This window comes from Chroicocephalus ridibundus, chromosome 11 (assembly GCF_963924245.1).
Source record: "Chroicocephalus ridibundus chromosome 11, bChrRid1.1, whole genome shotgun sequence".
In the NCBI taxonomy this organism is placed as follows: Eukaryota; Metazoa; Chordata; class Aves; order Charadriiformes; family Laridae; genus Chroicocephalus; species Chroicocephalus ridibundus.
In genome coordinates this window covers 957275-973797 of record NC_086294.1, presented here as the reverse complement: position 1 = coordinate 973797, position 16523 = coordinate 957275, and the positions used below count along the sequence as shown (strand labels likewise).

At 48.5% G+C, this 16523-nt stretch overlaps 1 protein-coding gene across 2 annotated transcripts in view; it reads right to left on the bottom strand.

The window, feature by feature from the left end:
* The window catches only part of NRG2 (neuregulin 2), a 173379-nt gene that overhangs the window by 42882 nt on the left and 113974 nt on the right, over positions 1-16523 (bottom strand). Inside the window, exons 3-4 of one of the 2 annotated variants that reach the window (XM_063349233.1) lie at positions 8337-8455; positions 4283-4348 (exon numbers count right to left, since the gene is read on the bottom strand). In XM_063349233.1, the coding sequence (XP_063205303.1) occupies positions 4283-4348; positions 8337-8455 (185 nt within the window). The remainder of the gene's footprint in view (positions 1-4282; positions 4349-8336; positions 8456-16523) is intronic. The other variant, XM_063349234.1, reaches the window with a different exon arrangement.

Genomic DNA, 16523 nt, shown 5'->3' with positions numbered 1-16523 from the left:
TACACGGGTGTGTGTAGAGTTAAACTTAATTGGAGAAAGGGCTGTTTCACCTACCCTCCCATGGAGATCTCTAAAGAGACTTCAGGGAGGGCTTGTGATCCCCAGCAGTTGAAATAAAGGCCCTAAAAATCAATCCAGAGAGCCTGGCTCTCAGGTGCCTCACATTATCACCAAGTCCTCGTGTTCCCAGGACAACTCAGAACTACGTCTTCTGCTCTTTCTCTCTCTTTCATCTTCTCATTTGATCCCAAAACTCTTTCTGCTGCAGGTCATCTGTAGAGTGAGATTAGACAGACCAGCCAGCACTGCCAGCCTACACAGGTTGGTAAAGTAAAAGCACTCAACCAGATTAGCTAGATAGTGACCCAAAGGGTCCAGCTGAGCAGCTGCAATGATCCACATGTTGGTTTAGAGCACCTGCCCATCACTGGTGGATCCTCTTGTATCCTGACGATATCAAAACCACGCTTCCTCCACCCAGCCTGCATTCTCTTTTTACCCTCCAGACTTCACTTGCTCGTTGAAGTCAAGGAAATAAACTAGAGAAACTAGACCTCAACAGCAGAAAACAAGCAAAAGGGATTATCTGACCTTTTCAGAGATTTCAAAAATTATCTTACCTTATAAAAATGAAACCCTGATAAGATTTTAGTATCTTTGTCCTGCATAAACCTTCCATCTCAGGATGCTCTACAGATTCCTCTGAACCTTCTTCTATTTTTGCCTCCATCAAAATGTTCCTAAACTTTGACACCGATTCCTATTCTGTTTACCAAGCAGGTCTGTAGCCAGACTACCGAACCTTGTTTAGCTGCTTCAGGCTGCGCAGTAACTGGATCGCATTACCATTTAGAGTTCTCGGGACGTTGAAATGAGCATAAAGGACCTTTTTCTCTGCATCAGGGCACATGATCAGGTTACCCCATGCCTGCAAGTTCCTGCCTGTGAGCACCCAGCTGCACAACCTTATCCTGTGAAAAACACAAGACATGTCTTATTTAATGCTTTTTCACTATGGATGAAGCTACTGCAACTATTTCATGCTTACTGGGCTCAACAGGAAGACTTCTTGATAAGAGTACTATGCTTTCTTTTGAGCCCCAGTGTTTTCTGAAGAAAGCATCTCTAGGGCTGCTCTGATAATGCTCAGACAAAAGCATATACTCAGAGGAAGGTACAGTGGTACCATGTCAAAATACACAGCATAATGGGAAGACTTTCCCAGACATCAGATTTCCTTTCTGAATCTGGCCCTCAGAGTCTAGCTTGACCATGTGAACCAAAGCTGGTGTTAAGATCAACACTACACAGTGTCGATCTTAACACCATCTTTGGTCCACATGGTCATCACACTCCATGGTCCGGCTTGTTACATCTGCTAAATGGCTCTAGCTCATCTGAAGGTGTCCACACCACTGAGTGAGGCTGAGCGGTACCCCATGCCACGCACATAACAAGTAGTGGTGGCATCAGGAAACTCAACTCTCTGTCTGGCAGGTCCCAGTACTCACCCCAAGTATAAGGTTGCATCCACATGGGCTGGAGAAGGACACAAGGAAGATTTGTATCCAGACAGCTCCCAACATGCAGCACCATCAGATCCCAGATCTCTCCAAGTCTTTGGTCCCAGATCCAGACTGGTATCAGGGCTGTCTCTACACCAGAAAGACCATGAGATCCTTGGGTTTCTCCATACTGTCATGAGATCTGTGAGGCCCATATCAAACAGTACCCCTGTCAAAGGGGTCCTGCTCTAGAGGTCCTTCTCCAGCCAGCCTGTAGGCAAGGGGAACAGGAGCTGGGGGAGAGATCCTACCACACATCATCATAACAACGTTGATGTTTCCAAGAACCTATGGTACCAACCTGCCTCCTTGCACTCTGTAGCCTCATGTCAGGTGCCAGTTAGGCATGGAAAGGTGCTGAGATGGAAAGCGGTGGGACAAAAAATATGCTTGCAGAGAAAAAAGTTACCCAAGAAAGGAGACAGAACACATTGGAGACCTGGGATGCATTTTGAGTGCCATGTGCTGTGTAAACCTGACTTGTGTCACGGATGCAACAGAGCCCAGAGGTCTGTGGCCACTGGAGAAGAGGAGGAGGAAGGCAGGGATGACTCAGAATGTGGCAAGTTTTGCTAGTAGCTACACTTAGAGGTGGTAAGAAAGGCTTTAACAGTGCTCCAAGGGGAAAATATGTGATATCCCACTCCTTTTCCCAAGACAGGGAAAAGGAAGGCCAGATCATCCAGGAAGGAACTGGGACCTTCAGGAAAAACACTAGTTAGAAACTTATACATCAGGAGCAGCAGGGCTACAGGGGGTGAGGCGTGTGGGGCTACACGGAGTGATGGGGCTGTATCTCCTTGCCCATAGGAACTGTCTGGGACATGGGGAGAACACGGTGAGTTTCTTGAGGTGGAGGGTCTAACACCCTTGCCCAGCCTACCTGGTAAGAAGCCTGCCTCACACTGCGGTCCAAACAGGAGTGACCAAGCGCCATGACCAAGCTGCCTGTGCGAGGCAGTCTCTCCTTTCCCAGAAAAGTGCAGCTACCGCCAAGATCGCACAGTGCTTTCTCACCGTGGTGTTTAAAATCCAGTGGATCATTTACAACCTTTCAGTGAAACAATGAGAGGTGGGACAACCTACAGGTGCCAGACAAGCTTTTGAACACAGACATTGAAAAGAAATCCAAGAGTTTTACAAGAATGGGACACTTGTCAGCTTTCCAGATCATCCCACCTCACAACATCTTCATTACCTACCCATATGTCATATACATGTATATGATAGATCATCCGTAACCACAAAAATCAGGGGGACTATGTGTTATTTAGATAACAATTGAGAGAGATCATAAAAAAGAAACGTGAAGGAAAAAGTCAATTACAACTTTAACTCTGGAGACTTTACCATCTCTTCACATCATGAAGACAAAACCAGACACTCAAGGATGATGTTCCCACAGAGGAAAGAAGTTTTACAAAGGGAGAAACTTCTGTGCAAGCCACAGGGAATTTTGACAGTTTCCTTTCTATTGTTGAATTTGGCTTTTAGTGAAAATAGTACATACGTAATGCAATGTAGCATGGATCTATGCGGGTGAACACAAAGGATAAAGCATGGGGAAGGGTGGCATGGTCATTGCGTTAACGGTGCTGCATCGCCGCATGATGTCCCCAGTGTAGTGGAAGGCTAAGCAAAACATGAGCAAACTGTAAGTACAGTTTTCTAATCAGAAAAGCTTTTAAAGGATACCTGGCCAGTCCCTGCTGTGGCTGTAATCAGATTTCCTTTAAAAAGATAAAAGATGGAGTTTTCCAAGGAGAAAACATCCCCATCAAATCTGCAAAGCAGAATTGTTAAGGAAGAGGCTCAGCCAGCTGTGCTGTCAGTTCTGGGCGTGAGCAGCTGGAAGGGCAATACAGCACAGATCTCCAAACCACCACCCGGTCCTCGGCTCTCCGGGTGCCTGCTGCTTTGGACGGGATCCTGGTGGGCTGCCCAGTGTGCTGACGCCCCATGGGTGGCGCGGTGTCCCCCAGCAGGGAAACACCCTCCCACATGGAAATAATGCCCTCCGCCAGAATGAGCTGAACCAACGGCCGGGCACCTTGTATACGTCCTTTGATTTGTATTTTTGTGTGCCCGTTTTCTACTGCATTTGTGACAACTGAATAGGAGGGAATGCTAAAAAGCACTTCCACCACTTTAAATCAAATTAAACATTTTGGGAAATATGTTCTTGCTTTCCGGAGACTTGAGGAAAAACGTAATGGCAGGGCACAGATGTATTTGCTGCAATTTTCTTATGACTTATGCTTAGAAGACTCACATATTTTTTTCTTGTATTTCCTATAGCCTCTTTTGGTTTTCTCACCGATCCTTAAAATAAAACACCCAAACCCAAAAAAGAAACCTACAAAAAACCCCTGCTAAATCAAAGGCTGTTAGAAGCACATCTTACAAGTATCAGTAAAACCATGTATTGAACAAGCTGGGAATGCTGAAAATCCATCTGCAATTTTAAGTTAGCATGCTCTTCAAGTTATCATTGCAACAGTTACTAACCTCTCCCTCTCTAACACAGACACCAGAAAAATAAATCATAATATTTGAAAGATCTAGGGAAAGATCAGTGGCTTTCAGAGAAATCAAAGAGAAGTAGCGATTAAAGAAGATTCCAGGAGGCAATAAAGCATTTATGCAAAATGTCTATAAAATCAAAACAAATAAGGGGGAGGAAGCTGTATGGGGGGAGTCGGGGGAGAGGTACTTACACTCTTCTTCCATAACAACTATTTTAGTTTCTGAGGCTGGTAAGACTTGTGGTGCTTTCGTTGTTCCTGGGGAAATTAAGGTAAGAAAGTAGTGAACAAAACATCTGTTTTGAGCAGAGAAGAGTGGGCTTAGCTACTGCAGGGAGGAGCACAAGAGCAGGTGCTGCTGGGTGGCGCAGGTTGGGGTGGCGGTCAACATGTTAGTACTGGTTAGAATATGCTCAGGTGGGTAACTGGGTAACAGAGGCAGATAAACGAGCGTCGCTGCAGGGGACGGCACAGGGCACGCCAGTCCCCTCGCTGTAACGGGCCTCCTGCCATTAGCGTCCCTGTCGTGACAAAAAGGCAGAAATGGCTCAGGATTCACCTGGCAGGTGCTGAGCGAAACTGTGGGAGGTTTTCTTAGTCCTGACGGCCATGAGAGTGCGAAGACGGAACACGACAGCAAGAAAAATGTGGAGTTTAAGAAAAGGTGAGACCACCTGAAGAGCCTCCATCCCACAAGTGTGTGCAGTTCTGCAGCACAACATAACGCTCGTACAAGAGATGGAGGAACGTGAAATGGATGAAGGCCATGGCCCAAGGCAACACGGGAGCCAAGCACATGTAGTGATTTTCTCTTTATAAACCAGGATGCTGGGAAAGTCCAATGTCCACAGCCCACCCAAGCCCGCTGGCAGCAACAGCCCCTTCTGGGTCAAAGCCCCTCACCACCCTCTACAAGCACAGAGGAGAAAGCACCAGGAGCCCACGCTGTGTGTGCAGCACCCTGTCAGAGATAGGGGGTGAGACCACCGTGAAAAGGTAAAAGCAGGAAGAATTTTTTTATAAAGTTTGATTTTTCCCGCAGTGTTTAGCAAAGGGGAGGCGGGGGTGTCAGTTAAGGAGGTGTCTAGAAATTTTCTGAGGAAAAAAAAGAGTCTGAAATGGTCACATCTCAGCTGTGCCTTCATGCCTATGTGATACCAATATTTGACTACTCAATAAAGAGAACTGGGAAACGGGATGTTTTTCTAAGAAAGCATCTGATTTACCTCAAAGTAATAAAAATCTGAAAATAGCACCAAAGCACAATATGCTTTGGATAAGCCCAGAAGCATTTCCTCAGAAACTGACACCCTCCCAAAGCTTTTCAATGTGAAGGCATTTATTTCTGAGCTGGGCATTTTGTGGAAATACCAGAATTGCAGAGGAGAGATGAGGTGATGGGTTTGGCTCATCGGCATTGTTGAAGTGACAAGGAGTCACTGCACTGAAGCCACTCTCTTTCTAAAGAAAAATCTCTCATCAGTGTGGTGTTTTCAGTGATTTACAACAGATCTGCACGGCTGAAAAGGTGCTCTTTGGAAATTGGTATAAACCGAAAAGTGGTAGTGGGATGGAGCAAAGAGTACTTTGCAGCAGCAACGCTGCCTTATCAGGCTGAGAAATTTTTACCAACAGAGACAGAATCTCAGACCTTCACATCCATGGGCCTGAGGGTCTCACGTGTGAGGTCCTTCCCTGCCAGCCAGGACCCAAGTGGGCTCGGGAGCCTCTGCACCCCGGAGGGGAATGGTGTGTCAGGCTGAGGACACCTCTTCCACGATGCTCATCTCAAGCCTCAACAGCCATGCCACCTCTCTACAGGGGTACCCCAAGGTGTCCTCAGACCTTGTATCTCTGCATCACAAGATGCAGCGTTAGCTCAGGACTTTTTCCCAGTCCTGGATTCACCCGCGTGTATCACAGCAACGTTACGGGATGTCCAACAATACTACTAAGGGTCAGGACACAAAGTGTGCTTCTTCCAGCAGACGGCCCCAGAGCACCAGTCCCAGACAGCCTGTGTGGGACATGGTGATGCACCAGGTTCCCAGGGATGGGGCAGCGGTAAAGGAGAATATAAAGCAGCGTAACATACAGAAACAGCAACAGCCGGAGTGAGCTTCTGGGAAAGAGGGGGAGGCTCCGAGGGGAGGCCAGCTCGCGCGGCTGCTCTGATTAATTGTTATAAACTGCTAGAACTTCACAGAGCACTGTGTTGAGACTTAGCCACAGCAGGATCAGTGCTAAGGAGTCTGGAGAAGAATGCGGGCAGGGACAGAAGACAGCACACACGTGGATTCAGAGACAAGCAGATGCCCTGGGGAGTTTTCCACCGAAAAATATCACAGAAGAAGGGAGCTTGCAAAAGTGAGGAAAGCTGTCAAGGTCCCAAGAAGTCCCAGCAGTAAGGAAAGAGGGACGCCCTGGGACAGCAAGTGCCTGGGCACAGATGAAGGCTGCTCGGCTCTGGGTAGCTCCAGCAGGAGGTGGAAAAAGAATGCAAAGGGGGTGACAGAGCTGCAAAAGCCTACAGTGATCGCCACCATCTTGTTTGCCTTTGCAAGGAGCTACTACTAGCATTCAACTGCTGTCCTGCCAGGTGACCTGCAATAGCAGCAGCAAGGTGTGCAAGCAGCTGAGAGTGACAAGCCAAAGGCGGATTCGCAAGGCAGCTTAGAAAATGGATTAACCAAGGCAGTGCCACCACAGGGCACAGCAGGCAATCTACTGGATGTGCAGCACCTTGCAGCCTGCAGCTCGCGCTAGGAAAATGTACAGGCCAGATCTTTGGATCACTTTGGTTGCTTTTCAGGTCTTAAAACTTTGCCGGGCAACTCAGGTGTGTCCTCAACCCCCTCGTGACCTGAGTGAGCGCAACCACCTGTCCTTGCCAGACGGCATGCCTTCCTGCAGAGGAAGAGTTAAGCCCTGACAAACACTGCCATTGCCCGCGCATGCGGGATGGGGCAGCTGGAAGGCGCAGTGGCCTGATGTGCACATTCCTGGTGCCATGAGCAGCGTGCAAGATCAGAGCCTTGCACTGCTCGGTCACACTCTCCCACTTGTGAAAAGGGACGGCTGGTGACTGGGAAGGGCGAGTGGCGGAGGCAGAGAGGGCTCTGACGGCAGGCACGTGCTGCCCGTGCGTGTTGCACGTGGGGACAGGGGGTTGCACCCGCAGCTCCCAGTGAAAACAGGAACAGGTCACGTTGTGATGGGACAGCCAGAGCGTGAGTCAGAAAAAAAAGGAGCTGCGCTGCCTCAGATAGCTTGTCCTGACACCTTTCCTATTTGTGATCAGAAAGAAACACAGCAGAGCAGCTGGGCTAACTTCAGAGATGTGGAGCATGAAGGCACGGACGTCTGAACGTGGATGGCCTTTCTCCAGACTTTGCACAGAGTCTGGAGACTCTTTGCTGGCTTGCACAGAGTAACTGCGGGGGAGGCTATGGGATATTGCAGCCTCAGAGAATAAAAGATTCAGGACCGCAAACACTGCAGAGGCAGAGGTTAATAGAGAAAAAATGCCAGAAAGCAGCAGGAGAAAGCTACCTTCCTTCACATTTGACTAACGCTGAGAAGAGCACAACAGAGAAACTGGATGACACCAAAGGGCTGCAGAGCCTAGGCTCCCACAGTGGCCCGTGGTGAACGGCAGGAGGAAGAGCTTAGGGAACAGAGCTGGTGTGGAGAGTCATCCCTCCCCCCGTCACACACTCTCAGCTTCTGGCAACCACTGTAGGGACTTTCTGAGCTGGAGGGTGCATCCAAACCATCATGTTAAGCAATATAATTATTATGACCAAGATAATAATAAAACCACCTAACCTCAGACTCCATCCGCTGAGCTCTACGAGATGGAGCACACATTCTAGGATGAAAACCAGAAGCAACTTCACTCATCACAAAGCTATGGTTTAATTACTTGTCTTCTGGTGAGTTTTGCTTCTCAGAAATTCTTTAAAAAAAGAAAACATCAAGCCCACCAGCTTTCTTTCCTCCTTACCCCTTTTAATAAATAATACATAGACTTTAAGTTTATTTAAAATGTAAATTAACCACATTGCCAGTGACAGATAACAAAGATAAACATTTACACTAAGCTGCATTTTTCTTATCTCCCAAGATTGTTTTACTTGATATCCTGAAAGCATGAAACAAAATACAAGACAGATCATGTGCAGAACCTCCCGCTTTCTGCTTGAATGGCAGACAGCTCAAGACATTTGCTGGCTTCTTCACTTACCACTTTTCACATTCAGGCTGCCTTTTGCGGTGTCTTTCCCTAAAACGTTCTCCGCTTCGCAGCTGTACTCCCCAGCATCTTCCAGCTTCACCTTGTTGAACTGCAGTCTGGAAATCTTTCTGTTGAAAAGTACAGCAGACATTTCTTACTTGATTGCTAGCCATCCTCACGAATTGATAACCATTCCTGGCCCTGGTACGCTGCCTGGTATCTCACCCCTTTTTGAGAGGATGAGCTGCCTGACCTCACGAGCTGAACAGGCACTCAAGCCTGGCCAGGAATCCGATGAGATCCTTCCCAGGAATCACAACCACCTAATGGTTTTCCTAAACGAACATTTTCTAAATGAACATCTCCCTCTGAACCCACTGCTCTCGGCACGTTGCCATGGTTTGGTCTGACACCTGCCCTCATTTGCACAGAAAGCCTTGCAAGGGGTTGAGCCCACGAGTCCCCAGCATCCCAACACACAGACTTTCTGCACTGGAGAAAAGCCACTTTACTGACGGACAGCAGGATCTGCCTGCGAGATGGAGGCGCGGGGATGAGATGCACATTCTGCACCTTCCTCGGCATGGAGGCGGAGCAGTCCGGTGCTTCCCCCGCTGCCTTCAGCAGTGCCACACACTCGAATGCAAACACCCGTGGGGTCAGGGGGGACTCATACCTTTCCAGCCTGCAAATCAAAACCTTGTGGTTTGACCTAGACAGCTAGCTTGTAGCTTTATCCAGGCCAAAAAATAAGGTAAGCACTTAGTCTCCCCAAAAACATACGCACTCCAATGTGGGGCTGAGCTGCACGCAATCATCTTACCAGCCAGAAGCGCCTAAAAAGAGCAGAAGATGATGTTTGTGATGATTGCCCGTGTCACCTAACAACCCGTGCTTCACGGGAGTGGGAGCAGCTCTGCGGCAGAGCTCTGCGGCACTACAGGGAAGACGAGCATCGCCTTTCCCACCGGCTTTGACTGGTGTCTCGTTCCCTGGGATGTCTTTCTGACAAATAGGCAAAAGCTTTTGTTTAAGCCTTTAGTTTAACAGAGATCTATAGGAGCCTTCAACACACGCTGAATACTGCTCCTGAGACCACAGTGGGACTCCCACATTGGGCCCTCTGTTTTACTACATTTCCTTCTATTTTAGCCATCTTATCAACCCCCCCCCCGCCCACCCCGCCATGTACTCTTCTCATGAGAACATCTCTCTGCTTTCTACCCCAAGCTTTTATCTCAGGTCTGTGTCATACAGTTGCTTTATTTAGAGACTTGGAAACACTGCCAGCTTTAGAAAGAGGTCCCATGGCCTATGTCGCTGAAGGCAAATAAAATTCCTTTTATGTGGAAAATAATCATTAGCTTTGGACATATTTGCAATGTTACACGTGTCATCTGAGAAGGACTTTTTTGGGGGCTGTGCAAATCATCGTCCATAGGAAGCCCTTCACAGAAGCACACTGGCATCTTTTTAACACCCTGACATTCTGTTCTACTGGGAGGCATGGCACAAGGACACAGCATGAACATCTCACTAGTTATATTAGTAAATTAAAAGCACTTGGAGACAACTTGGTACGGCTCCCAGGATACAGGCGCTGCCCTGTTTTACAGGATGCGGTCAAGTGTTCAATTGCATGAGTTTAGGCCCCATGTGGAGCAATTTTTAAATGAATGTTGACAGTATGCAAAGATCTCTTGAATCCCTCTAATCCCAGGTCTCCCCTAATCCACTGTGCAAAGCCAGCTATTTGGGCCAACATGTTCCAACATGGGTGCCTAAACAAGCAGGCTGATTCAGGGTGGTGCAAAGCTGCCCTGAGTCCCGGTGCCGAACACTTCTCTGAATTTTCTTAAGTCCCTTAGAGCAACCTGCGACAGTCCTGGGCACCGTGGTCGCTGCTGCTGTGATGCCTTAGGAGTCGAGCGGCACCCAAGAGACAGCCAAGCGTTTCAGGGCCTCCAGGGCCTGTTGCTGCCCAGTAGCAGCTGGGCTCTGCCTCTTGCTGGGGAGGTACGACGGGCGCCTGATGAAGAGGGTTGGCTCTCTTGGGCTGTAGTGCCCCGTCCAGGAGCACATTCCAACACTTGGCGAAGGGGCAAGGTGGGCTCCTGATACTACGCATGCAGCTCCAAGGAGACTGCCCCCAGCACAGCCCAGCCGTTACTTTCTCTCAGCTGTCTCAACCATCACTGACAAAATACACCATTTGTTTTATAAACCACCCCTACAATGACTTGTAGCTATTGCTGCAACGCAGAGCGAAAAAGCAGGCAGCACGCGTTGAAAGCAGCTTGGAAGAGCAAGACTCTAACTCAAAGTCCTGCAGAAAACACCACCCTCGCACACCAGCATGCTGAGGCTATCTGCCAGCGCAGAGCTGAGAGTATTAATGAACGTGCTGCCTTCAGCTGCTGGAGGACAGATATTCTCATGATAATTGGCTGCATTGCAACCTCATATGCACAGCACGTTTCACCGTGTGGTAACTGGAAAAATCCACTACAGCATTAGAATATCACCTATGTATGTGATCTTTTACACATAAAGGGTTTTAAGTCCCAAAGATACAAGTCAGTAAGTTATTAGTGACACAAAAGGCTAATGAAAGGGGACACACTTGACAGATTCATCTCCAAGAACAGGATGAGAGACATTTGGTCTTTTACCTGGAAGTGGAGAGGAATGTGAGCAGAATAAAAAGCAATGTTGGCATTTATAGCATATCAGCATCAAGGTGAAACCAAAGAGGATTATTTTGTTTTAATGCACAAGACTGTAAAAGGGCCTTTTTTTTTTTATTTTCCATCACAGTTTGTTGAAGTTCTCCTGGACTGTAAGATCCCCTTGAAAAATCAAGAGCCTTTTCTTGCTGTTCATACCCCAGACCAATGGTGTAGCTACTCTTGGTCTCCACACTGTGCCGTATAATGTCAGCTTGGGGTAGGGAGATGAAGGGTTCAGCCTACTGAAGCCACAGTAAAGAGAATTTCCCTATTGCAGGAACCATTGAAACAATCAGAGAGGTAACTTGTGTCTTTTAATTCACGTGAATAATGCCTGTGCACTAGAAGAACTGAAATGAAGGACGTAGAAGAGAGTAGACCTTGCTTGATCTGTGTGTGGCAAAGACGAAGATGACCAGTCTGTCTTTGTTCTATTTTACTATCTCCAAGTGCTATTGAAATATCTCAAAACTGCCTCGGAAATTGGTTTTTCAAGTTCACGTTCTTCCTTCTGCTGCCCCAAGGGCAGGTACTTTGTTCACTTGAGGGCTGAGGCGTGTTTTGCCAGAAATACCAAGTAGTAGCATACAAGGAATTACGCTGTGCACAGGCATTTTGTATCAAGTCCCCTGCTGCCCTTTTGGGCAGCGTGTCTCTTGGGGATGCCAGCCCCTGGGAAAGCCCTACCGTGTGCATTCAAAAGGGTGCCTGGCTGCCAGACGATGCCATTCTTCTGGAGGAAGGCACTGCCCCGGGCTGTTTGTTCAGTGAAAGGGCCAGGGTCACTGACAGATCCCATCATTTCACTGCAGTGCAACTCTGCTGACATTTCTTTACTCCAGGGGAAAATCTGCTTCATTGTCTTTTCTGACCCTCAGCACATATGACTTAGCCACACACTAATTATCTCCTGTAGTGCCAGTGGAGGAATAAGCCACAGGGAATATGTTGTCTGCAAGCTCTGGGGGATAGGATTCACAAGGAGACCTTCAGCCTGGCCAGAAGAAGATCCCCCAAAATACCTTTCTGTCCAAGAGAGAAGAGTCCCCCAGAGGGCAGTTTGGAGTGATGAGTAAATCACCCTCTTCAGTGCCAATCTCCAGACTACAATGGGAAACAAGGAGATCAGCCCTTGGTCGGGACCTACACAAAGAGCCTGGCAAATTCTGGCTGGGAAGGGTGGCCTCATCTGCTGTAATTTAGACATCTCAGAGTTAGACATCTAAATGTGTACTTGGGCCCTGAGGCCCAGTATAGTCAGAGGAAAAGAAACGGGCGCTTCATCTCAGCCAAAGAAGAACTTTTCATGACAGGAGTCATGTTCCCACCATCACTTTGGTCAAGCTTGAATCATTTTTCTCCTCTTCCCTACTGCCAAGTGGAAATGGGACCATCTTCCCAGGTCATCTCCTCACAAAGCCTTTCATCTCAGAGCCTGTGAGCAGCTGCCACGGGACACCCACGTCTCACTGAGGACTCAGCCTTCCCTATGTGAGTTCAGCTGCTTCTGCACCACTCAGGACAAAAATAGCCCTAGGATTACTACTGTTGTAGTGTTTTATTAGTCTTCTAAAAATAGAGTAGCTAACACGTAAGTAATAAAGAAGAGAAGGAATTAGCTGGTGAAGAGAATTTGAAGACTACACCCTATGTGGCCCCTAAATTGTCAGTGAAGAACGCTGCACATAGTAAACACACCTGAGATCCTAGGAAAAGGAAATTCCCAAATATGACCCTTGCAAAGGACACACTGAATACACTGCTCTGGTTACCTATTAACTCCATTCCTCTCGGTTTGCAGGAAGCACACCGATATCTCAGAGAGCAGAAAGGGCAGCAATTGCTGTACTGCTTACACTCCTGCCAAAGATTTAATTGGTGCCCGTGTGCTGTCCTGGCACACTGCAGGGTGGTGCATTTGCCCTGAGAGAGCAGGTTAATGATTGGCAGGAAGATTCAGAATACCCAGTTCTTCAGCTTATAGTCGAGAAGCGTTGTCCAGCAACCGTCAAACATCAGACAGCCCCGCCGGCTGGTGCAGGGGCTCCCAGTGCCCTGGCCTCGGGGAACACATTCATCTTCCCCAGCACGCAGTAGGATAAAATCAGGAAGCAGAGATCACTGCAATGCAAAGCAGACTGGGGATGGCCGTGGCAAAGCACCTCTGTCTGGCAGGGGAGAAGTGGCAGCCCGGAGCGTGCTCCCCCCCTGCACAGCCAGATGGAAACCACACCAAGCTCTTCCCTGCCCTTCAGTTACAGAGAGGCACAACAGAGCTGGGCAAGCCGGCTGCGCCTTGCAGAGCTTGAGAAAAACAAGTGGCCCTATGCTGGCTGCTGTGGTCTCTAGGGCATGATCTGGCTAGGCCAGGATTAGCTATAGAAACAGCAAATAGGAAAGAGGGAAAAAAAAAATGCCCTCAAGCAAAGCAATCAAATAAAAGGGGTAAGGGCAGGAACGTTCGGACTTTTCAGCTTGGCCATCATCCTCTCTGCAGTGATCGAGGTCCTCCTTCCTCCTCCCCTCACGCCATCACCTGCCCCACTCAGCGTTTGACCCGCTGGGACTGTGGGAGAAGCAGGCGTGGGAGACAGCTGATGTCCTTGTGGGTGCCCAGGCCAGGACCAACCATCCCCTGACCCCCTCTGCCTGCTCTCTCCTACCCCTGTCCCCCAACATTAAAGTTCTGTTCTAACCTGAAAAGCAGATTTGCCCCTTCTCTGCTCAGCAGTGCTGTTGTCTCTCTGTGCCCAGGCTTGGGACAGGCTGATTTTAAAAAGAAGACTCGACCAGTCCTCACTCTGCAGAGCTGACACTGACACTGGCCTCAGAGTGAGAGCAGGAGTCCCTTCTGGGTCGTGCAGCGTCAACAAAAGGGGAAAAGATCAATAAGTACGCTCCAAAGAGCAGGGTCACTTGTGCAACCCCCCTCCATCCTCAAATTCAGCCTGGGGCCGCACTGCTGAATTGCCAGGGATGTTCCCACAATGGGAAGAGGTGTAGGGCAACAGAGGCAGCGTAATGCAACCACACCAGTCCCTAGAGTGGACTTTGTGGCCGCTCTGTTGAGAGGCAAACCCCTGTGCGCTGCTGCTCTTTGTGCCAGGCAAGTCTGCGGCAGCTGCCAGGGTGTGAAATCAATAAATACGTAAAAGCTGCTTTTTGGGTTAAGGCTGATGCGCAGACCCAATGTCAGTGCAGGGTTCCTTGTATTACTTGTCCTGGAATTGAAGGCAATTGATCCATCCCACGAATGTTTCCTCCAACCCCGATGCCAGGATTTGAATTTCTTTGAGGAAACACAGATCTCGGAGCAGCACTCTGAGGCCAGCTCAGAGCAGGCTCTTTCCCTGCTTACTCTCATATCTCACACAGGAGCATCCTAGAAGCCTCCCAGGAGCCAAGGACATCCCAGCACCAAAGGTGGACCAGATACCTCCCTGTCACAAACAGCGTGTGAGCGTGTGACCTCAACAGAGAGCGGAGACACCCCTGGTAGGTGTGGAGCCAGGATAGCGTGCAGGGGTCTACACTGTCTCAGCAACCAAGCCACAAGCTCGTTCTGTAGTGGGGAGGGGAAGAGAGGGTCAGTGCTGCTGAGGAGAAGGCACAGAGTTTGGAAGCGCATCGCACGTTAGACGTGGGCTGATATGCTGGGCAAATCAGAGGCAGGACCAAAACTTCAGGGATTGCCAGAAACGGGGTAGGAAGCCTGAGAGGGCCTTTAAAGCAAAGTCGATTAGTTTTTAAGGATCAGGGGAGAAGGAGAGGGAAGTGCCATGCTAACAGCAGCTGTCTGGGGGGGAGCCCTGTGCTGAGCACAGGAATGGAGATGAGCAGAGACAGGCTGCAAACACTCAGATGAGGAAAACGCATTTGTGGGAAGAGAGGTCATGGGAAATGGATGGCACCTTCAGATTTTGGGGGGTTTTTGTTTTGTTTTTTTTTGGGGTTTTTTTTTTTTTTTTTTGTGTGTATGGTTGGACTCGATGATCTCAAAGGTCCTTTCCAGCCATGAAGATTCTATGATTCTATGACAGAACTACCCTTCCAAAACCTCTGCGAAACGTATCGTCATGCTGATATGCAGGGTTATGCAAGAGATTCAGTTACACTTTTGGGGCTCCTTTCTGACTTTGGAGCCTTTGGGATGCATGTCATTCCTTTCTTCCTAAGTCATTTTTCCACAACGGGTATGCGCCACGGGTCCTCACCAGTGCCTAATCCATGAAGCGTGAGGGGGACCTGGCCAATTCATGGCTGTAGGTATACAATGTGCTGTCCCGGATGAACTGCCTGCAGCCTCAGCCCTCCTCCCCCTCGGCAAAGCATTTGAACCTAAACTGGATGAATGGGGTTTCAGCTCATGTCTCTCAATGAGTGCTTCAACCTAATCTGGGACATTTTGCAACTGCAGCAGGCTAAGGTCTGTAGGGAGAGATTCATATTTTTTTTTAAAGCAGCCAACACCACCGGACAAACCACACAAAATTTCAGGCACGTAAAGCTCCTTCCACCTCTAAGTTTGCACACACCATCAGTTGAAGCAGCCCAGCATCTGACCGTAACTTGTTAGCCACTATAACTCAGTCAAGTTTGATTAAATGCCCATTCCCTGAATCTCTTAGGAGCCACAACTCGCAAAGTTTGATTGTTCTAGCTCAAGACCCAACTGCTTCTCCTTTCAGTTCTCAAATTCCCTGGTTCAGTCCCAGGTGCATTGGCCAAGATGATGTCCATCATCTCCTTTAAAACAACAAACAGACAAACAAAGGAGATGCTCTCCTTCACACCCCCCTCCAATAAAGTGCCTTCAGCAGCTAAAACCAAATCCCAAATATTGGAGACTTATAATGACATCGTGAGAGTTAGCAAGGCAGAAGCTCCCCTGGTGATTATAACAACACCGGTGCTTGAGAAGAGTCTTAGCTTCAAGGCATCTGGAATTGCTCTTGCAAGATCCATTGTCAAATGAGCCTTTTCCTTTGTTTAAAAATGTCAGCCTGAAGACCCCTGCCAGAGTGGTGGTATAGCCTGCTTGGGTTCACTCTGGCTCCCACAAGGCTTCAACAGTTCTCTTTGCCCCTCCTTGTCTCCAGGCTTAATTAGGAAATCATTTATCTTTATTGGCACTCTCTTTCCCCTGCTGCTCTGGCATTATTATTTTTTTTTGCCTTCATTCCAGAGCAGTGAGCTGTACAGGGAAGACCACAGCCCCATTCATTGTGGGTGGGGAATAATCTACAGCAGGGAGCTCTACAAGGAAGACCCCAGCAATGAATCTGCCCCAACTAGCATCGCCTGAGGGACTACTGTACAGAAACACGAGAGGAGGGTATCCCTTGGCTCCACTTACAGGCTAACAATAGGGATTCCTGGTGATACTGAAAGTAGGACACTACTCCCATGGGATGTCATATGGTCAGCCTGTCCCAAATTGAACTGCCAGCCCTCTCCAATCTAATGA